The sequence below is a fragment of the Centropristis striata genome, chromosome 13 (assembly GCF_030273125.1).
Source record: "Centropristis striata isolate RG_2023a ecotype Rhode Island chromosome 13, C.striata_1.0, whole genome shotgun sequence".
Taxonomy (NCBI): domain Eukaryota; kingdom Metazoa; phylum Chordata; class Actinopteri; order Perciformes; family Serranidae; genus Centropristis; species Centropristis striata.
This window is the reverse complement of record NC_081529.1, coordinates 31,106,884-31,133,526: the sequence shown is the minus strand read 5'-3', so window position 1 is coordinate 31,133,526 and position 26,643 is coordinate 31,106,884. Positions and strand designations below refer to the sequence as shown.

General features: G+C 40.2%; 1 protein-coding gene across 2 annotated transcripts in view; it reads left to right on the top strand.

Annotated features, from left to right (window-relative positions):
* The window catches only part of LOC131983207 (adenylate cyclase type 9-like), a 55,634-nt gene that overhangs the window by 10,937 nt on the left and 18,054 nt on the right, over positions 1-26,643 (top strand). For both annotated transcript variants that reach the window (XM_059347886.1, XM_059347885.1), the window contains exons 2-3: positions 22,466-22,638; positions 26,370-26,480. In XM_059347886.1, the coding sequence (XP_059203869.1) occupies positions 22,466-22,638; positions 26,370-26,480 (284 nt within the window). The remainder of the gene's footprint in view (positions 1-22,465; positions 22,639-26,369; positions 26,481-26,643) is intronic.

The following is a 26,643-nucleotide window of genomic DNA, read 5'->3' as shown; positions in this document are numbered from 1 at the left end:
TGATTGCCTATAATGAGGCTGTCACGGCTGTATTTATTTATGATGAGGCAACACGAAAGATTTTCATGTCATGTGGATATCAAAGAGAATCAACCAAGGCCAGGAGCTGTGCTGGCTCTAAAACGTAAGATAATTTGTATTCTGGTCCATGATATTAATTTGTCCCGATTCCTTGTCCACCTTTAAGTCTTGAGAACAATAATTGATTAGCTACATTAGGATTGATTTGAGCACAGAGCCGAACCTGTCGGCAAATGGTCCTGGTGATGAATGTCCCGTGTCCCCTCACTCTGGTCCCATTACTTCAAGCTCTGCCGCAGGTATTGGCTATCGGGAGAGCTATTCGTGCTTTTGGGTGATTCACACACACACACACACACACACATACACACACACGTTCAAACTCCCTTAACCCCTGAATGCTATTCCATAGGGATTTACCGTCAGTCTGCAAAGTGCACAGTATTTGCCCGAGGCTCAGCGGAGAATTACTTATTATGGCTGCTATCTGTAACCTTGAAAAGCGATAAATGAGTTTCGTTTTGAGGTTACACTTAGAGACGCAAGGATGGAGAAGTGAATGCAAGAGAGCTAGACAGGGAAAGTAGATGAACTGCTCTCAACTTTGGTCCAGTTCTGCCGTCTACGGCTCAGTTTTGATCCAATGAGTGGTGACACTAGAGAGCACAACTGCAGCAGAGTTGAGTTGCCTAACCACCACTACATTAAGCCTCCATGTAACTGGACCTCAGCATTGAGCTGGAGTGTGAACTACAAGCAGAGAAAGGGAGGCTGTACACATTTAAGCCTCTGGATTTCACACCTAAAGTGCTGCGTGTGTGTTTGTGCGTGTGCGCCGTCGGCCTACACACTGCCGTACTTGACAAAAAGTTAAACGGTTTGGCTTTTTCACCCTAACACACAGCTGTCTTCTCCCCCTGCCAACAAATCAAATACCTGGCATAATTTCCGTCTAGACTCTTGAGTCCAAATCAGTATGCACACACAGCATTCAGCTGTACTGTAGAAAGACAGCGGGGGTCGATAGTGGAGTGGAGTGGCTTACTACGAAGAGGGGGTAAGGAGGGGCAGACATCGAGCTAAACTCTGGTTAGTCCTCGTGGCAGCTGGTCTGATGGTTTATAAAACCAGTGGTAAATAGATTTCTGCATACTGTGTTCTCTAGCTGCCCTTTCATCTTGAGTCTGCGAGGGGAACGTGGCTCTCCAGAGGCTGCCAGGGGAACAAACTGCCAGGGGAACTCTAAGCTGCTATATTGTATTGCAGTGACCGAGCCCTGCCGAGAACACCTTGGCTCTGCATGGTAGATTACAGCCCAGAGTGTAATGGCATAATGCATCACCCGGCGCTGTACTGTGTCGCCCTGGACTGTGTATTGTAGTTCAGCGCAGCATGGCATTGTGGCCAGCAGCAACGCAATCTCATCATTTATCATTTTTGGCCTCATCATACTGAGCAAGTCTGCAGAGCTTCGGGATCCCTTGTCATGCTCTGCAAACATGGGGCCCATTGTTGCAAGGTTATTGAAGGTCTATGAAGTGGGGATTAGCTGGATTTTATAGCTGCAGTCATTTAGGTCATCTGCTGTGTTACTCAGCAGGTTTTGGACTACCTGTGCTGGTTCAGGGGGACCGTGGTGCAGCAAGGGTATTGCTGCAAGCGATAATAGATTTGTACTCGGGGGGTCTAATGAGTTTCTGGATCAAAATCAGAAAAGCAGGATTTTTTTTTCAAAAGGCAGCGAATAATCTTACCTGCCCAGCCCAGTGAGCTTTCTATTGAACCGATACTGTTAGAGATTTTCCTCTGAACATCTACGTATCCTGTTGTGCTCCACTTAATCCTGACAAGTGTCAGCAGACCCGGCAGACCTCTCAGTCCCTCCTGTAGGGGACAGCTGTCCCATTGGCTCAGTGCTGAAGCGTTCTGCCTCTATCTGCTCTGACAGAGATGACCCAGGGCGAGGTGGATGAGAGAGGCTGATATCAGCGCCACCACTGTCTGTCTGATAAGGAGCCACACATGCGAGCAGCTGACACGGCTGCAGAACAAACACAAACACATGTAGCATGTGGAGGACAACATGCTACGCTACATGCTGTCGAGCGCACACTGTTTCACTTATAGCCTTTTTTAATCTACCAAAGTAAGTGCTCACATCAATATCAATGGCAGTGCTGACAAAGGTTATTGAAGGTGGAGTTTTATTAAAACTTTTTTTCAATTTTTTTATGTGACATATAAAAAGTGCTACATTTCGGTGAAGGTTAAGTTCTAGCCTGTTACTGTTCAAAGACCTTTTTGGTGGTTGTGGGCAATGGATGTTTAGGGGGAGATAGCAGGTCAACAATAAATGCCACATAGAAGTGGTGAACATCATGTAGGCATGTATGTAAAGAGGAGACTCATGGGAACCCAGAGAGCCTTTTTTCATTCAGATAGCATGACGTCAGAGGTCAGATGACCGTTTTGAAAATCGCCAAAATACCCTAACTGCAGCGTTTTTTCAACAACTTCCCAACATGGTATCCTAACATGCTTGGGCTCTATAGATTCCTTAGATCTTCTAGTTTCATATGATATCATTATATTTAGTATACTCCTAATAGGCCTCCGGGAAAAAATGCGGCTTATCATTATATATATATTATATCCGGCCCGACCGCCACAGGCTAGCTGAGGGGGAATAAAGTATCTTACCTGTAAATATGCTATAAAGGAGCATATAATTGTTGTTATCACTTTGTTGAGTTTAAGTTGCAGCTAAAATAATTAGTTGACGATTCAACTGACAATTAATTGCATGTGAAGTGTAGCTTCACATCACTTGTTACTTTTCTCTATTTTATAGCACTGTAATATGTGTATCTTTGGGATTTGGACTGTTAGGCAACAAGGAGTAATATAGTAATTTAGATACAATACAGTACACAAAAATACTTACTGGTTCCTACTGGTACTTAAATGTAGGTACAGTGGAATAAGGAAATAATAAATTGGGGATATCAGAGGAAAGGGCTGCAAGTACTGGGTACCTACAGGGTGTATTTTAGTTTGTATATCAAGCTGACACAACATATCAAACTGCTGTGTCATTGTATCAGCATGTTTCATTTGAGTAGTTCTAAGTGTTGGAGAAGAGACTAAAAGCTTAGCCAAGACCTGTCACAGCTTTTACACTCTTTTAACTAAAATAACCTATTTATTCCCCTGGGGAGTCTGTTATGATGGAATGAGAGAGTAATGTGCTTTGACTTCACGTTTCAGCTGCTCCATTAGCCGCCATCACACTGGTGGGGTAATGCAGCGAAGCCATGCGTTGGTCTGTTGTGTGGAGGTGGTCATGTGGCAGATATTTACTCTCTTGTATAATTAGGCCATAACTCACTGAGGTTATGAGTAGTGGAGGATGGAGGGAGTGTTGATCTGCAGGATAGTAGACATTATGTCTTTGCTATGGGTTGCTTCTAATCTTCAAACTACAAAATGTGGTGTATGTTTGCAGTTTTCCTTGCAGTAATTGCATTTAAAGTATATATCATACGGTGGCCCTGAGAGCTCACATCACTGCAACTTAAGAAAACACATGCAAATACAAAAAACACAAGCAAATTGAGAAAACAGCTTCATCAATTTGATAACATGAGCGCAGCATTTAGAAAACGCGCTGCAAAGGCCACAACACAACACGATAAGGAAACGCGCTGTAAATAGACCAGAACACAACAGAAGTGTTTCCAGAGGACCCTTAAAAGTGATGCACACGTCTGGACACGCATGTGATATTATCACGTTATTTTAAGATAATGATAATTTCACGTTATAGCATTATAACGATCATAGCGTGCTAACGTTAACGTCCGATCGATAGCATGCTAACGTTAGCCGCGATCGATAACGTGCTAATGTTAGCAAGCGAGCAAGACCAAGACCAACTTGGTGCTGTTGAGAGACCAACTAAAACATGTGTCATTCATTTTATTTTATTTGTTTAACTGCAATGTGATTGCTAGCGGGCTAACACTATATATCACCTTATAACATGAAAATATCATGAAATAACGTGATAATTTCACATGTATGTCCAGACGTGTGCATCACTTTTAAGTGTCCTCTAGAAACACTTCTGTTGTGTTGTGGTCTATTTGCAGTGCATTTTCTAAATTCTGCACTTGTGTTGTCAAATTGATGATGTTTTCTCAGTTTGCTTGTGTTTTGTGTATTTCCATGTGTTTTCTTAAGTTGCAGTGCTGTGAGCTCTCAAGGCCAACGTAATATCAGGCTCCTGAATGCAAACACAATTACCAGGACTCTTTTTATTACCTCAGGGTTCAGAGTTTTTTATTTATTTACAGCGTCAGAAATGTAAAATGAATAGAAATAGTGTTGATATGCCAGAGTTTGTAAAGTAATTTTCTTGCTGCTCTCTCCTTCACTGCATACAGCAAACCAATCTGTTATCATACACCGTAGGAGTTTTCACATATGCAAATGTACTCAGAAGATCTGCTTGTAAATCTCCATGCAATCATAACATCCCCTCCTGCAGATTGAAGGAAAAATGAAAACAGAATACAAAGCAAACAAGAGGGAACGGGTTTGCAAGAAAGGCAGTATATAAAGAGAGAAAGAAACAGATATATAAAGTGAGACAGAAAGATGGATGGAGTTGCCCCTTAAGGGTCACCATGTTTATGGCTGTTGTTTGGCTCCACCTGACTCACGGTCATAACACCTGCCTCAGCACAAGGGAAAGGACGATTCCCGTCTGCAGCAACACACACACACACACACACACACACACACACACACTTATCCCAGCTCTGCACCCCAGGCCCGCCAAGGCTAATTGCCATGGCAACAAGCTTTTGAAAGGGGCGTGGGTCAGCTGGTAACTGGAGGCTCTTTTTTAGATGGAGGACTGGTGCTCTGAATGGGAGAAAAGGGCCAAAATTGACTTAATTCAGCTGAAGCTCTGGCTTTCATATTGAGGTAAAAGCCAAGCGAAGGCCTGTTTGTGTGTGAGCCCAGCAAGACTGAACCGAACACGTGCAGCCACTCTTCGTTGTTGCAGCTCTAAAGGACACCTACACAGATACAAACTGCACACGCGCTGACTCTCAAAGATCTATAAAACCTTGAAAAAGCGAAGGAAACGTACGTGAAGGCATCTCTGTGTATCTCTCTCCTGATGTTGCTGTATATCTGATATCCAGACGCTGTGCAGTGTGAGTTGAGCTGGGACTATGTTTGCTCTCCTCGCGGCCGTGCAGATTCTCGGGTGATGCATTGCTATCATGAGTCATTGATGCATCCTAAGCTTTTCTCCTTTGTGATCAAGGGTAGAGAAAATGCCAGCACTCCTCCTAACGGACTCACACTAGCCTTTACTGACATTGACGGATAGAGCGCAGTCTTAAGGTGACACAAGCAATAAGCCCCTCCCACCTTCCTTCACACACACACACTCACTGACACGGATTCACTTTCTGCACTTTTCTGCGTTCAAGTACACTAAATGCAAACGCACACGCATGCAGCCGCACCCTGTCTGTGTTTGTGGGTTGTAGTGACTCGTTAATGTGCACAGCGGGAGTGTGTGTGTGTATGTGTGTGTGTGATAAATGGCTGTGTGAATTATGAATGAGGTAAGATGACGGGGGAGCCAGTCCACCCTGAAGCCCGCTGCTGCACTCAGCCTGCTGCACGGATTGACTGTGTGTGTGTGTGTGTGTGTGCATGTGCGTGTGTGTGTGTGTGTGTGTGTGTGTGTGTGTGTATTCTACAGTAAAAGTATGTTTTTATGTATACCTCAGTATTTTATTATTAGCAGTGCAGGCTGTGAAATGAATTTTAGAGTATCTCGGGCCAGCTTTAAGGAAGCCATCTTCCTGAGTTTCTCTGGTTTTTATATACTAGCATAGCAAGAGACTTTTCCAATAAATCATTTTAGTAACGCTTTATATTAAGCTACACATATTCAACATTAATATGTTGCTCATAAGCATGCAAATTAGTAACATATTGGCCCTTAATTAGTCTTTATTAAGTACTTATAAATGCCTTATTCTGCCTTATGCTTTGAAGTTTTGTGTTTTGTTATATAAGAACAGACCATATTCATTAAGGGAGAATAACTATTCTTGTGGTACTATCACCTAATAAAGTCCACACAAAGCAAAGCATATTAAGATTGTAACTCATATACAACAACTTCCTTACTTACTACTAATAAGCAATAATTCTCAGGTTATTGAGGGAAAACTCTTAGTTAATGGCTTACTGGTTGTATAATAAGGCCATGCAGAATAAGGCATTAATACCTACTTAATAATGACTAATTAAGGGCCAATATGTTACTAATTTGCATGCTAATAAGCAGCTAATTAATGTTGAATACGTGTACCTTAATATAAAGTGTTACCATCATTTTCTGTTGCTCACTTTTATCCATTCTTTACTTCTTCTGCACTATGGTGACACTATTTCCAAATCACCTCAAAAATATCTTACATTATCTGCCATTTTCTACTGAAATGAATGTTCCCTATTGGCTGACATTCATACCAATATATATATATATATACATATTAGGGCCGGGACTTTAACACGTCAATAAAGATTAATCAATTACACAAAAATTTACGCGTTAAAAAAATTGACGCATTTTAATCGCACTTATTTTTGCACCGCGGAACGTTTCTCACTGGATGAGTTTCAGGCGGACCGATTATACTGGAGCACCAACTAGCGTTGATGAGTTCAGACAACAACAAACCACAGTGAACATGAAGGAAGAAGCTGATGAGAGCGCTTTGGTTGGTCCCGTGGATGGGAAATTTTGTAAAAAAAAACAACAAGATGGAAGCGTCGGTAAGAGCATGCTTGTGTTGCTATGCAACAAGGAATTTGCATATCACCTGAATTTCTGAAATGTACTATATTTCTAAATATGCTATTGCTACACTTAATGGCAAAAATTGCACTGGTCAGTTGGACTTGAACAAAAATAAACAATATTTTTGTTGCTTTAGCTCATGTATTCAGTCATTATTCAATGGTATACTAAAAATCCATGTGAAAAAAATTAAAAATGTTCTCAGGTCAAATATTTATATGCGATCAGGTCAAATATTTATATGCGATTAAAATGCGATTAATTTCGATTAATTACAAGGCCTCTAATTAATTAGATTAATTTTTTTAATCGAGTCTCAGCCCTATATATATATATATATATATATATATATATATATATATATACACAGCAGGTACGACTCCCTCCATTGGCTTCGTTGGGGGACATGTCTCCTGTGTCATCCACGTACTTTATAGCCACAGGAATCCCCCCATGCTGTCACTCCTAAAGGCCAATCACTGACTTACTGCATGTCTGTGTGTGTGCTAAGTGATATATTCCCAACAGAGGTCATCCTCCGTCATTTTGTCACTTTCAATCTGTCTCTTTTCACGTCACTTCTCCCTATCCCCTATTTTTCTTTCTTTTTCTCTATCGTCCATCTTGCTTTTGTCTCATGCTGCAACTGTTGAGTCAGACTGCAGCCTCCACTGGTCTGTAAATGACACCATTATCCACAAACATCACAGCAATGCTCATCTTTACGGGCTGCATATCAAACTGTTTCCAACCCTCCTTTCTGGCGCTTGACCGTGAGATTTAATGAGCCCGTGGATGAGGATGCAGGTCAACCCTCAGCATACACACGAGTTGTGTCCTGCAGAATATGATTCAGAGGTTTTTTGTGGTGGGAGCTGAGCTTGTTGTTATTAGTAACCTCATTTAATCTTGCTGTATCATTGGCCTGCTTTAGTTAAAGAGTCCTCAGGGAGCAGCGCAGTGCTGAGCACATGATCCAGCATGTTTTCTTCATCAACCCCCACTGAAGATACCATTAGTCAAAACGCTGAGCATCAAAGTCTGTGGTATAAGAGCAGAAGAGGATGAGAGGGAGGGAGATGTTTGTGTTGCTTGTTTGCTGTGATTATTTATCCCGAGCCACAAACTCGGTCGGTGTTTAATCGATCGTGGAGCAATGCTCATGGCTGCGGGTCAATAGCGTTTCAGATCGAGATAATTCAGCATGTGATTCAATCGGATTTCAGTTTGAAGCAAGACTGCCAAAAAAAAAAGTATTTGGTTTGTTTCAAGTCCTAGACAGAAATTAACTTGAAATTGATGATTTTTTTTGTGGCAATTTGTCATTTTTCTGATGAATACAGCATTCTGGAAATGGTTAAGGGCTGAGACAATTTGAATGAATGAATGAATGAATGAACCCTTTTATTGTCATTGCAGAGAGTAACAAGTACAAGAACAACGAAATTGAGCCATCATCCCGTCCAGAACGTATAAAACACCCACAAACAATATGACAAAGGTAAACAGGACAGGAAGACAGGGTATGAAGATTTAAGATTTATATTATTACAATGGAGAAAAACTCCATGTTTTTAATTTAAACTGCATGGGGTTAGCTTAAAGGGTGGTATGTCTGTTAAGGGGAGACTCGTGAGTGCCCATAGAACTGATTTTCATTCATCTTGACGTGAGAAATTGAAGGACCACTGCCAGTTTTTCCCTCATCAAAAAATGGCCTCACTTTAATAGCTATTGCATAGCTGTAGGGGCCAGGGCTCGGTGTGATTGCCCCGTGGCCCTAATAAGGGTTCTTGTATATTTTACTTAAGGCATCTTATTTTGACATTGCTCTTGTGGTAATTTGCCCTCTTCATGAGCACGCTACCCGAGCCGGCTACAGTCTCTTAAAGGTCAAGGATGCTGCATTAAGGGGCTCTTCTCTGCATTTAAACCTGCTGAAAAAAGTGCATTTTTATCAGAGATTTTAATCAGAATTTTTAGTGTCCAGGCCTGGAGTGTTCCTTTATTCTTACACTGAATAAAACATTTCAAAAGTTGCTTTATTATCTGAAAAAAATCCATTGTCACAAAACAAAGCTCATTTTTTCTTATGCTGGATTTTGGTAAATCCTGCTGCAGTACTTCAAAGGAGTCCACACCTATTCAGTCTTTTTCTTATTTCATTTTTGTATTTTAAACCAAGAAAACGCAAGGCAGAGCACCACTGTGAAGAAAATTACAGCTGATTCAATGATATGTTTAAAGCAGATTGAGCAGAAAACAAGTGAACTGGACGGATGTGCTGATTCACATAAAGAGCCATATGGCCATCTTTATCAGAGAGAGGAAAAGAGAGTTGGGGCATTAGCATTCAGAGGAGCAGGCATGGACAAAGGGTTTGACACAGGAGAGGACGATTTTGTAAAAAAAAAAGACGAGATGGAAAGTGATTTTGAGCTTTTGGGATGATGTCAGCCGTGGCAATTCTTTGCAGAGAAGAGCCCTTAACGCCTGTGTGGTGATGAGCAAACAGATATCGGCTAGGACACAAAGGAACAGAAGGATAGTCAGATTTAGGATGGAGAGAGAGAGAGAGAGAGAGAAAGACAGACAGTGAGTTACAGTGAAATTGACAAAACGGGGAGAAAATACGGGCCACTGAGCAAAGGGCGGAGAGCGGGCTTTAAAGATTTTGGAGGGATGTCAACTGTATCTATTGTTGTGCCAGCAGACCGTGGCAGCTTGGGACTGTCAGGGATGGAAGGATCGAACACACTGAATCCAAAAGTATAGCACAGAGTAAATACAAGACAGACGCAGCCAAGCGAGAGTTAAAGACTTTGGAGAGATGTCAAGTGTTTCTATTGTCGTTTTGAGTGAGCCGCGATGAGGCCGGAACGACGCCAGGAAAAAAACACACTAGACAAATACTTTTGTTTTAGTGCCTCCCTTGTTTACAACATTGAGGGACAGAAAGAAGGGAAGGATATTGACAGATTTAGTTGATTGCAACCGGAAGAGAAGAGAGACCTCAGTATGGCTTGTGGTGCTGGGACAGCCTGTTTGTGTGTAAGCAGAGAAGAGCTCTGACGTATTTCACAGCTAAGAGACTTGTTTTTGTCCAAAACCTGGAAAGCTAATGTGCTGAGAAAGCCCAGGTGGTGTGCTAGACTTTCTGTTTCTTCTTTGTGGCTTATATAACTCGTACCAAGAGCTCACTTCAGGGTTATCTGGGGTCTGGAGTGTTTGTGAACAACTTTATTGGTTTAGCTGTGGTTCAGTGTGTTTGACGTGTACACAGCAGGCACAAGTTTAGTTGTATCTCATCCATAACACCAGGCCTGGAATTTCAGCATTTTAGGGGCAAGGCCACTTGGCCTTTTGTGTTGTCAATTTTTTTGAGGGCACAAACACCAAAAGCCAGGACACCAAGGCCATAAAATAAAACAATGATTTTAAGTCCACGTTCATAATGAATTTAATTTAAGGACTAGTAATGACACTTCTGGAGTCTCAGTCGAAACTGTCAAGCAGGTAAAGAAACATCTTCTTGTAAAGTAAAATGCATCAATCTTGTGCTCTTTGAGAGCTTAATGAGAGCTCAGATAACATTTTTCACAGTGAGGAGATACTCTTTTATAGAATCTTTGTTATCTTATACTGTGTCATTTTTAATTGCTGTCAACATGCTTTCCACTAGGACATGGAGCAGCCAGCCAGTGTGGAAAAATAGCTGTCTAGGGGAGTCCACCCAGAGAATTTTTTTTCCATAAAAGCCCAAATTTGGTGCCTCCCGCAGATTCGAATGCCACTATTCAATCATATACACTGATCTTAATCATTGCATATTTTAAGAATTATTTTAAAGGAGAATAAGGGTTCTTGTATATTTTACTTAAGGCATCTTATTTTGACAGTGTTCTTGTAAAATCTATGGTCGATTCTGTTAACACACTGCGCTCTTATTTTGAAAGCTGCATGCGTTATTCAAAACAGTTAGTCACAGTTTAGTGTGATTAAAACAACTTTAACTGAGACCTGCCTCATTCCGGGTATTGGACTGTAATGGAAACAACCTTCATTGCTCTCCATTGACTTTGTGTTGAATGAAGGCAGAAAATGTCTAAAAGCTGCTGTGTGGGGAAATGCTCTACTAACAGGGTAAAGAGCCCATAACTAAGTTTTTAAAATTGGATTAGCCGAAAATAACTGAACTTTTAAGAGGAGACAATATCGTTTCAACCACACCATTCAAAAGGTTAATATATATTTATTGCTAATACCAAAATTCCGATGAAGGTGAATTGCCTTAGTGGTTTGTATTAACTTCTATTTCCTCTTGTATTTTATAGAGTGCAGGGCAGAACAGTGCAGTGAAGAGAAATGAGAAGAGGAATTCAAATTATCTGAAGAGTTCATTCTGTTGCCTAGAAGGAGTGTATTCATATTAACTATTATTTCTCATTGTCTGTGAAAGAAGACAGCATGAGAGCAGCTGAGCAGAGATTGGTAGGAAAACATAAGTATAAAGTCAGTCAAGCCTCCAGCTCTTGATTTTAACAGAATATCTTACCTGTTATTGTGCTGTGCAGGATTCGACTTGTAAAATCTGACCATTTCCATCGCTGCTCGCAACCCATCATCAATTACACGTCTGCCAGTTCAACCAAAGCCTGCAGAACCATTGCTCACATGCACCACAGGGACTAAATAACATTAGGCAGCAAACAAGTTAATAACTTGGAAAGGAAGCAGGGACACTTTAAAGTGACTGATGTGGAAACTGGCAACAATGTGGCCATTTCAAAAGCCCTGAAGGCAGCACATTGCTACTGATACGTTACCTCATTCAATCAAGTCATTGCTGCATATCTGTCATTGCAGAATAGAGATGCTCTTGCTTTTTTGTACATAATAACATTATACTTGTTTGTGTCTAATGTAAAGCAAGGCTATTGCAGTTTCTTTGAAATAGTAGAGCAGTAATGGTGGGACATTATTATTACTATTATCATGATGTTATATTTTTCTAATTTACTCAAACAAAATTAAACAATGAAAAAGAGAAGCAATTACATTGTAGTTTTAAATAGAGTCTGAACGATATGGGTTTTTGGAGACTGATGCCAATACTGATTGTAGAGTTTGGAAATATATATATGGTGGCCAATATAGTAATTTTTTGAGCTTGAATGAGCTTCTATCTAGGCCTGTCACGATAACAAATTTTATAGGACAATCTGTTTTCCCAGAAACTATCACGATAAACGATAGTATTGTTGGTTGCATCCTTTTCCACAGCAATGCATTTTTAAATCTCAAGAATATCAAACATTGAAATTGAAATGTGGAAAATAAATATTAAAACATGCTAGATAAATAAAACATAAATAAATAAACTACAATCATAACAAATAAAATAGACTGTCCGGCTCTGTTTACAGAATCTGCACTGAGATAAATATTATTATAATTATATAATAAAAATAATATAAATATAAAGCTGTTTCTGATATTTTTTGGCAATTCCTACAGCCTGTCAAACATTTGCAGTATTACTAAAAAAATACAAAAAGTCCACTATAAGAGAGGCGTGGCTCCTTTAAGAAGCAGGACAGTCAGCGCTAACAGGCTAACAGTTAGCTCTGTAGCAGTACAGTTTGTATGCTGCAGCAGTATGTGTTCACTTAGCGACCTCCGTTTGTTTACAACAAGCACCGGACACTCTGTGCACAGTTATCGATGCCGGTTAATTCACCATCATGATGTTTATGATCAGCGGAGACGCTGTGCATAATTAGCCATGCTGGTTTGTTTATGATCAGTGGTGGATGTTGTGCACAGTTGGCGACGGCGTCCACAGTTGCATCTCCCGTGTTTAATCCGTCGCATATGTGATCACGGATCACGGTCGAAACTGTTGCTAAGCGATTACACGACGATCGAAAACCATACGTCACCTACGGAGTGTCGTAAATCCCTCTGGGGCCTTTTTTTGTAATGGAGACATGCTGAGTGAGTGGACATGTGAGGGGGCGTGGCCTGAGACTTTCCCAGCAGCCACTCGTCCCCCTAAAGGAAACACAGCTATTGTATCCACCAGCTCTAATCTACCTTGTTCCCATCAGAGGCTCATTCTATTAAACATAATGCCAGGCTTTGATAAAGTGTGTTGTTGGATACAAGCCCAGCGTGCCTGTTAACACATAGAATCTATATTTAAAATCATCAGCATCTGGTTCATCGGGCTTGTTTATTTCGAGTACGTAGTAAATTGAGCAAAGTGTGAAAACATCCTCTCCTCTGTATTATTCAGAAGACATTTAGACGTCGCTGCTTGACATTGTCTGACAGAGACGCTCTGCTGCAATTTTAACATTGTAAATAACTCCGCTGGTTTTCTAAAAATGCCCTTTAATGCCTCAGAAGTAACCTGGGCTCAGCAGAAGTGTTCAGCTGTGAAAAAAGGAAGGTCGACGAAGCTCGCCCTCCCCCAGCCCTCGCCGTCATCGGTCCAGGAGACACGCGCAAACTCTGCTTCTCCTTTACTGTCAGAAATGACAGTGTGAGTCCCTTGGTGGTTTCTTATGAAAAATGCATTGCGTCTTTCATGTTTTCTGACTGAATGGGTTCACTCATAGACAGCACACATAGAAAATGTTCATTACTAAACATCTCACAGACACACTCGAGGCTCCACTTCTTTGTTAACCTCTTCTCTACTGGATTTGTCCTTAAAAATCTCTGCAATGTCTCCCCCTTCTCTTCTGTGTAACCCGTGCCGCAGTAATGAAGTCCTCCTAAACAGCCTGTCATAGCAGACAGGTTTCCTTCTGTTCCTCCTGCCCTCTTCCCCTCGACGGGGACAGGATGTACAGTATATCCCAGGACGGGGAAGGTGGGGGCTGCAGGCTGGCAATGCCAACTGGCATGGAGAGCTGCCCAGCTTTAGTTTCTCTGTGCCACCTGTTCCACTGCCCTCCTGCTCCGATACCTGGCCCCGAAAGCCAAACCTGTCATTACCAGAAGATAAGGCACATGATGCGTTTGTGTTTGTTTGTTTGTTTGTTTGTGTGTTTGTGTGTGCTGACCCAGTATATCTGCAAAGTCTCTTTCCCTCTCTTTCCATTGCTCTCTGTGTTCTGCTGCTTTTAGTAAAGCTCCCTGGGACGCTAGCGTTGGCTAAGTCCCACTCGGGCTGCAAATAGAATTTGAAAAGCAAAGGTGTTGCTTTGAGATAAACAACCACAAAGTTAAATATTTATTGCTACTGTACCTGTAGCATTTATGTGCTTTTTTTCTAAACACAGCTGATCTCTTCTTCTCTTCCTACACTGGAAAAAATGATTTTTTTTGGCCCTGTAATCATTATTTCAATCATCTATATATAAATTCTACAAAGAGATATGAATTCAGTGCTTTTACTTTGAAATTGCAGTTTTTCAAGTAGTGCATTACTTTGTGATTGTTTATTATGTGTCTTCAGTTTTGTATGTAAATTTAATCATTCGTTCCAAGTAATAGTCACGAAACTAGTTCATTGGCTTAATTAGTTGACATTTCCAAGTAAAATGTAATTGAGGAACATCAGTGAATCTGCAATTTACTTGTGTATTTTAATTTTAAAAAAATGGTTCTATTAAATAAATATTACTTAGAAACAGCCTGAGTAAAGATTACAAACACTTTCTGTGTGGAAAAACTTGCCTAGCTTTTTTTAAAGTAAATGTCACTCCAATTTTTTATTTTTTTTAAATGGAATAAAAGTAGACCTTTGTATGTGGATTGTGCACCAGTTTTTCACCACCACCAAATATACCCACAGCTACTTTCTCAAACGTTAAACTTTTTAAATCAATATATGTCATTATTATACATTTTACAAACAGTTTATTACATTGTCAGCCAATTCTATAAATGATAAATGATGAAATAGAGAATTAAAAGGAATAAAATAAACAGCTAACTAAACATCATTACTGGTCAGTGTCAGTCAATTGCCGTTTTTTTAAACCAGTAATTTAAAAAAATCACGCCAAGTAACATTTTTCTGGATTATATACACTGTAAAAAAAACAGTTTTTACAGTTAAAAAAACGGCAGTTGTGGTTGCCAGAACTTCTTTTTTTAACTTTTTGTAATATTACGGTAAAATGATATTAGCACTGTTGATTTCACTTTTAAGACTGCCATTTTATTCCATATTTTACTGTAAAAAATCAAAAGAAACGCTGTTCTGCCATACAAATTGACAAGAAAATACTTCATAAATGATGCATAAATTAAATTTTTTACCATTAAACATTATAGTATATTTTTGTTCGAGATAGGATGTTTAGCACATTTAACAGTGAGAAAAACTATTTTACAAAAAATAAATGCAAAAATAACAGTGATGGCTTGTAAATATATTACAGTATATTTTTGTTACAAAGACAATGCCAGTGTATTTTACAGTTAGTAAAGAAAAAAAATGAAATACTGTTTTGGCTGATATATACATTTATGGTGTTTCATTGTTTCTGAAACTGAATTAACCCATTTATCAATTTACGTCTTTTACTGTCATGGTTTAGCAGTTTTCACTGTAAAATCTACAGAGATTTTTTACAGTGTATTGTGTAAAAAAAGTTTTCGCAATGGCACTTAATAATATCAATCAACCGATTTATCTGTCTGGCTCTATTTTTACTTCAAATAGCAACTTATCGTCCCATCTTTTATTTTCTCTTTTTGTGTGAGCTCAGTTGTAGGACGGCTTTTTGTACCTGTTCATTAACATTCCAGCTAATTTCTATCCCCTTTTTGCACCGAAAATTAGCATCTATATGCAGGTTTTTGAATCCACCTTACTCTGCTCGTTTGGTACAGCCCTCCTCTTCAGTGAGATCCTCTTGGATCTGTGCAGTGAGGAGGTTTCAGGGACGGCCATTGTCCCAGAAGAGCGTGAACGTGCTTTGAGGAGGCAAGAGAAAGGGAGGAGTAGAGGTGATGGTGTTATTTGGTTGCAAAGTGCTTTTCTCACGTCGCTCTCCTCTGTCCTGAACAAAAGGACTTGGAGAGGGAGATAATGTGACTGGGCTCTCATGGGGAAAGGTTATCTACTGTTCCCTGTCAGCTGATAGCACAGGACAGGACACTTCCAGTCCAATAATGCTTATAGGCTTCGACTTATGATTCCTTTCTATTAGCCACGGGTCAAAGAGGCCAACACATGCATATACCTGTATCACAGATCAGATGTGTGCAGATTGACCATAGACTGTATATGAATAATGGACGTAGTCACCGTGACGTCACCCGTTGGTTTGTGGCCCGTTGGAAGCATCGAGTTCAGCGTTACACTCGTCGCCATCTTGCGCCGCCATCTTGTTTCCGATACGTGGACTGTGGAGGAGCGAGAGGGATCTGATCACTGAGAGAAGCTGCTGCTAATTCATGTTAGCATTAATTGGAGCATTAACTGGAATGTTAGTTTTGGCTAGCAAAAATCAAAAACAAACTGTTCGTTACTTACCTCAGAAAACTGAGCAGCGACTCCTTGGAGTGTCTGTTAGTCCAACCAAACGCTGAACAAGACATTTTTACTGAACAAAACGTTCAAATAAACTGTCATTAAGTGAAAATACAGTGAAAGGGTCAAAGTTATGAGACCAAATCGGTAAACGTCCTCTTTTCTGTCTATATAACATGATATATAACTTTATTGACACGTTGCCGTGGATACGCATTGCTCTGCTTCTCTCCTGATGACGGCTCGCCTTGTTAGTGACCTGTCAATCAAAGGTAGCCACGCCCCAAATCATACGATTCTTTATCTTCTATTTTCTTCTATGTGGGGCCATTATTAGAACTATTGATATCAAATTGTCTTGAAGATTTTTTACTACTGCTGTAGTGTTTTCCTGGAAAAAATGTCTGAGGTAATAAATCGAGTGAGAAGTTTTCAAATTTTGCACTGAAATGAATGGGCAGATTTTTTTTGCAGCCACACTTAGCGCCCCCTGCTGGAATTTTTGGTAGAATGCAGCTTAATGCACTTCCTGGTTTGCCTCCCTGCTCAGACCCGGAGGTTGCCGCCTGAGACTGACTCAGCTGGAAAGAAACAAGCAGCATGAAGCGTGACGTTTCCTGACCTTTTTTCCCTTCCACGAGGCCTTTAGAGCACAGCTGTATTCTGACGATGGTGAAGTGACCAGTGGAGCCAGCTGCTGGCCAGCCAGTTCATCAGAGACACAATTTACTGCCTGACAACACTGCAATTTCATCTGCCACAAGTTTGGATCGTAAAAATGAGATATTGGTCCAAGAACGGCCAGGAATGAACATCTGCAGACACTCATGTAACCCCTCATACAAACAAACACAGATAACAGGCCCCTGCAGTCCATTTGTCAGGCTCTTGTCTTGCTGTCAGGACTCTGACATGTGAAGCTGGTTAACCACAAGACAGGATCAATGTAACCAACATCGACATTAACCTCTGAAAGGGATGGCCATGGATTTCTGTCTGGAACAAGCAGCAACCTCGTCTGAGCAGGGAGGCAAACCAGGAAGTGCCTTAAGCTGCATTCTACCAAAAATTCCAGCAGGGGGCGCTAAGTGTGGCTGCAGAAGCATTTCTGTCCATTCATTTCAATGCAAAATGAGAAAACTTCTCACTTGATTTATTACCTCAGATTTTTTTTTTGTACAACTCTATGGTCTCAATCGCTAGTAAAAAATCTTCAAGACAATTTGATGTTAATAGTGTAAATAATGGCCCCATTTAGAAGAAAATAGAAGATAAAGAATCGTATGATTTGGAGCGTGGCTACCTTTGATTGACAGGTCACTAACAAGGCGAGCCGTCATCAGAAGAGAAGAAAAGCAGTATTGTAACCACAGTAACGTGTCAGTAAAGTTAAATATATACAGGTGCATCTCAATAAATTAGATTATCATAGAAAAGCTTATTTATGTCAGTAATTCAATTCAAAAAGTGGAAATAACACATTATATAGATCCATTACACACATAATGAAACATTTCATGTCTTAATTTATTTAATTTCTTCTAATTATAATGATTATGGCTTACATTTAATGAAGACCTAAACTTCAGTGTCTCAAAAAAATTTGAATATTACAAAAGACCAATTTTAAAAAGTATGTTTAATATGGAAATGTTTGCCTCTGAAAAGTATGTCCATCTATATGACTCAATACTTGGTTGGGGCTGTTTGACTTGAACTACTGGAAATGGACTTTTCCATCATATTCTAATTTATTGAGATGCACCTGTGTGTGTGTGTGTGTGTGTGTGTGTGTGTGTGTATATATATATATATATATATATATTTTTTTTTTTTTTTTCTTTTTTTTTAAAGGACGTTTAGCGGTTTGGTCTCATAACTTTGACCATTTCACTGTATTTTCACTAAATGACGATTTATTTGAATGTTTTGTTCATTAAAAATGTCTTGTTCAGCGTTTGGTTGGTCAAATAGACACTCCAGTGAGTCACTGTTCATTTTTCTTAGGTAAGTAACCTACATTTTGCTTCGGTTATTGCTAGCCAAAACTTTCTTTCCTGGGATCAAGCCAGCAACACATTTATTTTAATAGAAGTCAAAGCCTAACGTGAAGTGATGGAGAGGGCAGTCTGCAGCTGATCTCCTGTCACCTCCCTTAGCTATCAGCTCGCAGTAGTTTCCTTCAGTTTTGAGAGTTTTTCCCCTTTTTCCCCTCTTATCCAGTTTTGTATTCATGTCTGGCATCTTGTTTGTAATTGTCTTTTATCAGCGTTTTTTTTTTTTTATATAATATTGGATCATTATTCTTTCATCTATTATCAAATGCTCTCCGCTCTCTCAGCCTTTCACCCTCTCTCTCTCTAGTAATGTGTTGCAGCTCGTATTATCTAGCTCGAAACACTTCATTATCTTTAATAAGCTGTTACAGTTTGGGGGAATAGAAGCTGAATGGTCCAGTGATTTCTGTTTAGTTGGATTTGGCTCTGTCCTCGTCTTTTACTCTTTTATTATTACTCAGCAGGCACCATTGCTTTTACAGCAGATATAGGATTTGCATTAATCGTGACTGTAAATATATTAATAAATAATACAGTGTGACTCACATACTTTAGTAGTTTTGTGTGTTTCAGCCTGAAGCGGACGTTGACTCAAATGCTCCCAATCTGGCTTGTAAAAAGTCTCGATGAACAGACAAAAGAAGAGTAACAACTATGCATATCTGTAACCTGCTGCGATGAGGAGAATCAGACATTGTTTGCTGTCTTACATGCATCATTTCAAGATATATTTACTTTGAGAAAAAACACTGTGTTAAAGAAGAAGAAGGTGGAAATCCAAAAGGGAGGGGTAAAAACAACACTATTGACCCACAAGCTGAAGCAGAAGTCACTGTATGTCCTGGTGGGAGGCAGCAAAAGGATTTGATTAGCAAACTAATGAAATCAGTCAACGCATTGTGTGTGTGTGTGTGTGTGTGTGTGTCTGTGGATCTGTGTTTGACACACAGTCACACTCACACACCCTCAGAGGCAGTCAAAAACTCCCCTCAGTTCTTTGCTGCCTCTTCCTGCTGCTGTGTCATTCTGCATCACTGGCGCAGGGAATTAGTTCTTTGTTACTGCTGTTTACCGCCTTCATTTCCCATCCCTGAGTCCTCATCCACCTGGCTATCGACCCAGCTACAGCAGATCCGTCCATCTACACCTCCGCTCGCTCTGTGGATATGTGTTTGACTGGATTTGTAGGTGGTTGGAGTGGGTGTATTTTTTTTCTTTTTCTGTTTGTTCGTCTCATAATTGGACTTGCGTTTACATCCGTGTCTTTGTTTTTCTTATTTTTTCGTCTACTTCTTGAGCTGCGTAGATCAGAATTTGTTTAAATGTGTGCGACTGTGTGCCCTTGTGCCACATGTGTGGTCTCTGTGTGAGTGTGTCAGAGAGCGCAGCCCCAGGGGCTCAGCAGAGGCGAGGCAGTGGCAGGCCTGTCTGAAGTACTTAGGCCAGACAATGCTCAGAGCCAGAAGCTGCAGCTTCACTGACAGTTGAATTATGTGGCTAAGCACACGGTCACAGGTACTTACCTATGACATACACTCACACACACACAGATACCCGTTAGTGTGGTTGTGGCTTGCCACAACACAGTGATGCAAACAGATTTGGAAAACATGAAGAGGGGTTCAGTTACACTTGGGGCACTCTCTGTCTCTGAAACTCTGCACAAAGCAGCACAAAGTGCAGCGCATCTGTCACTGCTAGTTTCATACTGACGCAGTTGTCTTTTTCACGGCCAGTGCCCATGTTGTGTAAGCAGAAAATATACTTGCCCATCTGTGTTGGTGTTAAAACTAAGTGTGTACAGGTGCTTTGTTGGTGCATTGCTATACTGAGGCAGCAAATAGTAAAACTTGGTCTAAAGTCAATGGCGTAATATTTTCTTGCTATTTAACCCTCTATGGTACGGTGTTGCCCCATTTTTGGCCTGTCAAATTTCTACAATGCATCTTTTTGAGTGATGCAATACTTTAAAAAGAAGGAAAGTATAGGGAACCAATAGCAATGCTTTAATTTGTCACATGACCTCCAGGAGGCCATATTGAAACACTTTTTTGCAGACTTTTCCAAAGTAAACAGCTTTGCCATTTTGCGCCACAGAAAATTACTCAAAACGTCATTTCGTGGCCCTTTTCTATCTGAAAAACATTATATTCCAACTAATAGCTGAGTAAACCTTCATTTTCGATATTTTCATGCAATTTATTTTTTAATTAAATAATGGAAACATGTTAAAATGCAACTGTTGCCTCGAGGGAAAAATTAACCATTATGAAGTCAGCATGGCATCATGATATAGTGGTAGTGTGTGTTTAGGTATATATATAATGTTCAAAAGCATCATAATTTTGTTTTGATCTTTACAATTTTGATCTTTACAATTTAACAAATGATGTTGGTCGCAGTAAAGTAAAGTTCAGGCTATTACTATACCCTGCAGGCCATAGTCTACTATTATAGTGAACTTTGCATGTCTTATTTGCTTATTAATATTATTCCAAACATGGCAACAGGCAACAAACCCCAAAAACTTCCCAAACTCACAATATTCTTACACTCTCTCTGTACTCTGCATTTGCTCCTTTATAGTCGAATGGAGTTGTTCATCAGACACAGGACTGGGAGACAGCAGAAGCTGAAAATTGGTCACGTCTCCAATTAGAATCTAGCATTTAAATAGCAATGCACACACCTGCCTTTTAAAGGGAATGAGCGATGACTCTCTGATTGGTTTAACTCATGTTACGCCCAAAACATACCTATGATTAATTAACAGACTAAATACAACTTGTAATGCATAATGCATTTGTCACAATGCACAATAGAAGGTGTGCTATGGATAGTTTAAATAGGGCCGTAGGTCTCTTTGGTATTAATGGGGACTGAAGCACCATGCTTTAGGACGCCAAGCACTGAAGGTGTGTCTATCTATCTTACTGTCTATGTATCTGTCATAGCAACAGCAAGTTGGCAACAAAAATCCAAACAGGAAGTGGGCCATATGTCCGCAATGATGATTAAAATTTGCTCTGTGGGAGCATCCTGTTAACTCAGTGGTCTAAGGCTGTTGAAAAGAAAGAAGAAACCTTAAAGTGTGAAATACGCATGCGTGTGCATTTCAGTGTAACCTACAGTATGTAGTAAAACAAGTGAAACACCTTATGTTTATAAGCAGTTAGATAATCAGACAAACTTATCTCCACGTTGCCAAATTTTGGGCAAGCTGGTCAGTTTTGTAGACTGAACACACACACACCTTGTAGGACTGATGGAGCATGTTGATAGAAGTGGGAGAACGCAGGTGTTCAAATATTTGGCCCTGGCCTGCTGTGTCTGAAACTGTTATGTCTCATGGTCATGGGGATCTCACATGTATGAGCACAGAGATGCACGTGCACCTGAGATGAAATACATATATGAAAGAGTAATCAAGTCATTACGGAGGAAATAGATTAGGAAGGATATATGAGATAGGACAGAATTTCTTCCTCAGGCTTTGTAGTCGAGCAGAGAAATAAATGTGATGAGGGTGCAAAAGAATTGACAGTGGACAAAATGGAAGTGTGGAGCTTAAAAAGAAGTGTTAGCTGTTCGTGTCGAGGTGTTTGCACTCACCCTTTCTCTCACTCATTTGAATGATTCTCGAGAGAAAGAAAAACATACGAAACCCCGAGCAAATGCACCACACATCATTTTTTTTTATGTATATGTTTATAGAAGCAAGAATGACTCATGTTTGTGACCTTGGCTTTTTCATCTGGGAGATATTGATATTCTCTGCTTCGCCCGCTCCTGATTCTACGTTCATGTGAGAACCTGTTAATGTAATCCACTGAGGGAATTCATCCTGCTGGGTACTGAGCCTCTGCTGAATCCTAAAACAACTCCACAACCACCACACAGGGATGAGTAAACCAAACTCAGGCCTGTTCCAGTTTCATCTGAGAGCTGATCTGCCAGTGACAGCCTCCTCTTCCTCTGTTTCTGTCTCTCCAGGCCTGAAGACCTACCTGATCTCTGGCAGGAAAGTGGAGCCTCACTCTCTCTGTAGCTGCTCTCAGTTGGGGTTGGCGAGCCAAGAGCACGCAGAGCCTCGGTGCCCCTCTTCCAGGGTGCACACGCCTGATGGAGCTCCTCCAGCCGGCACGTTGCCTCCAGACAGTGCAAAGGTGAGCGTGCATAATCTCCGAGAAAATTCAATGAAACACTAGCTATTGTTGAGGAACTAAGTGTATTTCTGGAATCATTTTTCACTGCACAAGTATATTGCCTGAGGAGGAACACTGAGCTGCATGTTCTGCTGCAACCTCTTTGATGCTCATCTTTTCACTCTCTGTGTTCTTTTGTTTCTGTGGGTGTATCAGACGCTGTAAAACCATTGTTTTGCATGCAAATGGATTTTATTTTCTTGAGTGGAGGAAATGAAAAAGTATAGCTTCCATATTATTACCATAGGGCTGAATTGTTGCATGCAATTAGGTTTAATGTTTGGCACCCTGTGTGGTTAGAGCATATTTGCAGATTTTCCTTTGTGGTGCATCTGTATGGATGCACTCCGAAACATGCCTTTATTTGTATAGCACCTCAGTCCTCAATAAATCCTCATTAAAAGCACAATATGCAATAATTTCTGTCGCTATGGTGACTCTCAATCAAAACATAACAAAAGACAAGTCGTGGGATTATGGGAATTGTTGTCTTTACCACCATTCCTGCCATTTCAATCAGGTTCTCCTAGTTTGGATTTCATTCAGTTCATCATTCAGAGGTTGTTTTTTTTTATTTATCAGGAACTGAATTACTTAGCCTGCTGCCCCCGCGACCCGGCCCCTGATGAGCGGATGAAAATGGATGCATGAATAGATGAATTCTCTGATTGTCTCCTCTCCTCTCCAAAACAAATTGACGCTGAATTTAGCAGTTTCTTGTTAAAAAGCAGTGTTTTGCACTTCCAAAAAATTAAGATCCAGATGTCTGATTACTAAAATCCCTCATCTGGTTAAAAAATATAATAAAAAATAAGCAAGATCTAAAAAGCACATCATAAAAACGCGGCTTAAATCTGAATAAAAAGTCAAATTATGACAGCTTGTGGCAGACAACAACAATGCTAACACATGTGCAGAGAGGATATGATGCCGTTAACAGGACTCTAGATGAAACAGACACGTCACTGGGTTTGAAAGCTGCTGAGAACATTCAGGATGAATGTAAATACACAACTCAAGGAAACAAATAACATAGGTATAGTTAATTTTAGACCTGTAATGCAGAAAAGTAATACCTTAAAGTAAAACTCTGACAACAAAACAGTGAAACCTTATTAATAAGACAATGAAAAGCACTGTTCTCCCCAGTAGGCAGTCTAAATAATAGCTGACCCATCATCATGTTCAATCCAGAACACTGTGTCTCCACGGCTCTGCCTTCAAGGATAATTTCCCATTTGCTTCCAAATTATATCATGAGGTCATGCACTCACCAAAATCATGCAACACATTATTCCTTTATAATTACCCTCAAACTCCTGCACCGCTGAGCCTTAAATCCACCCCAATTAATCCTTTTTCTCTGTGCACATGTGCACCCCATGATTCCTGCAGCGATCCTTAAGACTTCTGCCAAGCCAGGTGGAGGGGTGAGCACTAAAATGGAGAAGGATGATGGGAGGCAGGAGAATCAGCGGGGGGTCCTCGCTATGCTAATGAGCTCAAGCAGGGAGATAGGAGGGCTCTTCTCAGTTCTTTCTACGGATGACACCTCCATTTACAGCTTTTCATCTTCTAGCGTGGCTCTTACACAAACACAAATGTGGCTCACGCTGAAGGATCACACTCTCAAAAATCTTCAAAAAGACTTAATGACATTAGAATGTGTGAAATGATTCATAGGGCAGGTGTGTTAATAAATGTTTGCGCATTGAATGTAGCATACACGTTACACAGTCTGTGCTTGATCGTGTGTCTTTACAGGTACATCTCAAAAAATTAGAATATCATGAAAAAGTTTGATAATTTTTGTCGGTCAATTCAGAAAGTGAAACTCATACATTATATAGATTCGTTACACATAGAGTGAAATATTTCAAGCCTGTTTTTCTTGTAATTTTGATGATTCTGGCTTAGAGATAATGAAAACACAAAACTCAGTGTCTCAGAAAATCCACAGTCAACATAGCAGCCATCTAGCAGGACATTTTAGAGTCTTCATGCTTCCACAAGCTCTTTGGAGATGCTGCTTTCATTTTCCAGCAGGACTTGGCACCTGCCCACACTGGCAAAGGTACCAAAAGCTGCTTCAGTGACCATGGTGTTACTGGGCTGGACTGGCCAGCAAACTGGGCTGACCTCAACCCCATAGGAGTCTATGGGCTGTTGTCAAGAGGAAGGTGAGAGACACCAGATGAGCTGAAGGCTGCTATAAAAGCAACATGGTGCTGTAGGCTGATCTCCTCCATGCCACCAAGTATTAATGCACTAATTCATGATTCAAAAGGAGCCCAACCAAGTATTGATGGAGAGAAATGAAGAGACTTTTCAGAAGCCTGACATTTGTGTTTAAAATATCCTTTTTTTATTGATCTTATGTAATATTCTAATTTTCTGAGACACTGAGTTTTGTGTTTTCATTATCTCTAAGACAGAATCATTAAATTACAAGAAATACAGGCTTGAAATATTATACTCTGTGTAATAATAATAATAATAATAATAATAATGAATTTTATTTATAGGGCGCCTTTCAGGACTCTCAAGGTCAACTTACAATAAACAATTAAAAACAAAACAATAATAATAAAACAACAATGACAGTAATAATAAACAACACTGAAACAGTACAGAGAAAAATTGTAATTTAAAAATGATGTATATATTAGGGGTAGGCTAGTCTAAACAGGTGTGTTTGAATCTATATAATATACGAGTTTCACTTTCTGAAATAATTGACAAAAAAATATTGAACTTTTTCACGATATTCTAATTTTTTTTAGATGTATACCTGTATAAAAAACTTTTTGTCACATGCATTTTCTAAAGCAGTCATATCCTGACAGTAGTACATGTGGCAGATACTCAGCTCAACAGTATACTGTTTTTATACACTATTCCGGTCAACGTTCTCATTTTACAGCTAATCAGCAAAATGAAATAAAAGTTACTGAAAAGATATGAGGGGAGAAATAGGCAACCCAAAAAAAAAAATCATAATTCATATTTAACCCGCGCTGTCCAGGTGGAATGTAACTAACTAGATTTACTCAAATACTGTACTTAAGTACAATTTTGAGGTACTTGTACATTGTGTGTGTGTGTGTGTGTGTGTGTGTGTGTTGGCTTCTCAATACTTCCGCAGTGCCTTGCACATGTCAGTATCATGGCCATTCATAGCGCAGCATAACTGTCACGTGAATCTATTTCACATGCACTCACACTTTCCATTCAGCGTGAAGAAAAGAAGAGTGGGATGAAAATAAGACCTTGAGCCTGTGCAGACCTCTTACACAGCTCTTGTTTACTCTCCATCGCCTTTTCCATCTCTCAGTGACTGCTGCCGCTATTGTTAGCCTTGTCGTCATTGAAATGAATAATATTTAGGTCGATAAAAATTTGTAGGCTGATAGTAAGACTCGTCACAGCATCCCTAGTTTGCAATCAAGTGACAAGTTCTGCTTTCCGCTGCTGTGATCACCGTTGATGCGTGTTTTTTTTGTCGTCTCTCTTGTCATTTTGCTGCCCCCCAAGACTCTTGATCTCGATCTCTGCCATCCTTTCATGTTTTTCTGTGCTTGCATGCTTTGCTTGATGTGTATCTCTCATTGCATTAATTCTCTTTCTTCTTTCCTCCTTCTATATGCTGCATCTCTCCCCCTCCTCCTCCTCCAACCTCTACCTCCCTGCAGTCTCCTTGTATATCCTGCAGTGTGGTCCTGATACCAGGGGAGGATCAGGTTCTGGAGGAAGGAGCGGTGCACAATGGCTGTTATGACGACCACAAGACCAACAACAGCAAGGTTAGCCTTTTATTGTTAGCTGAACCAAACATGTGATACTTTAAACTGTTCATCTTACATGATAAATGTTGAGTTTTCCTAGTTCAAAGAGTAATGTGTATGTCCAGTAAAGTGTACTTTAGCAAAAAGGGGACGAAGGGGAGACACTTCAGATGAATAGGGT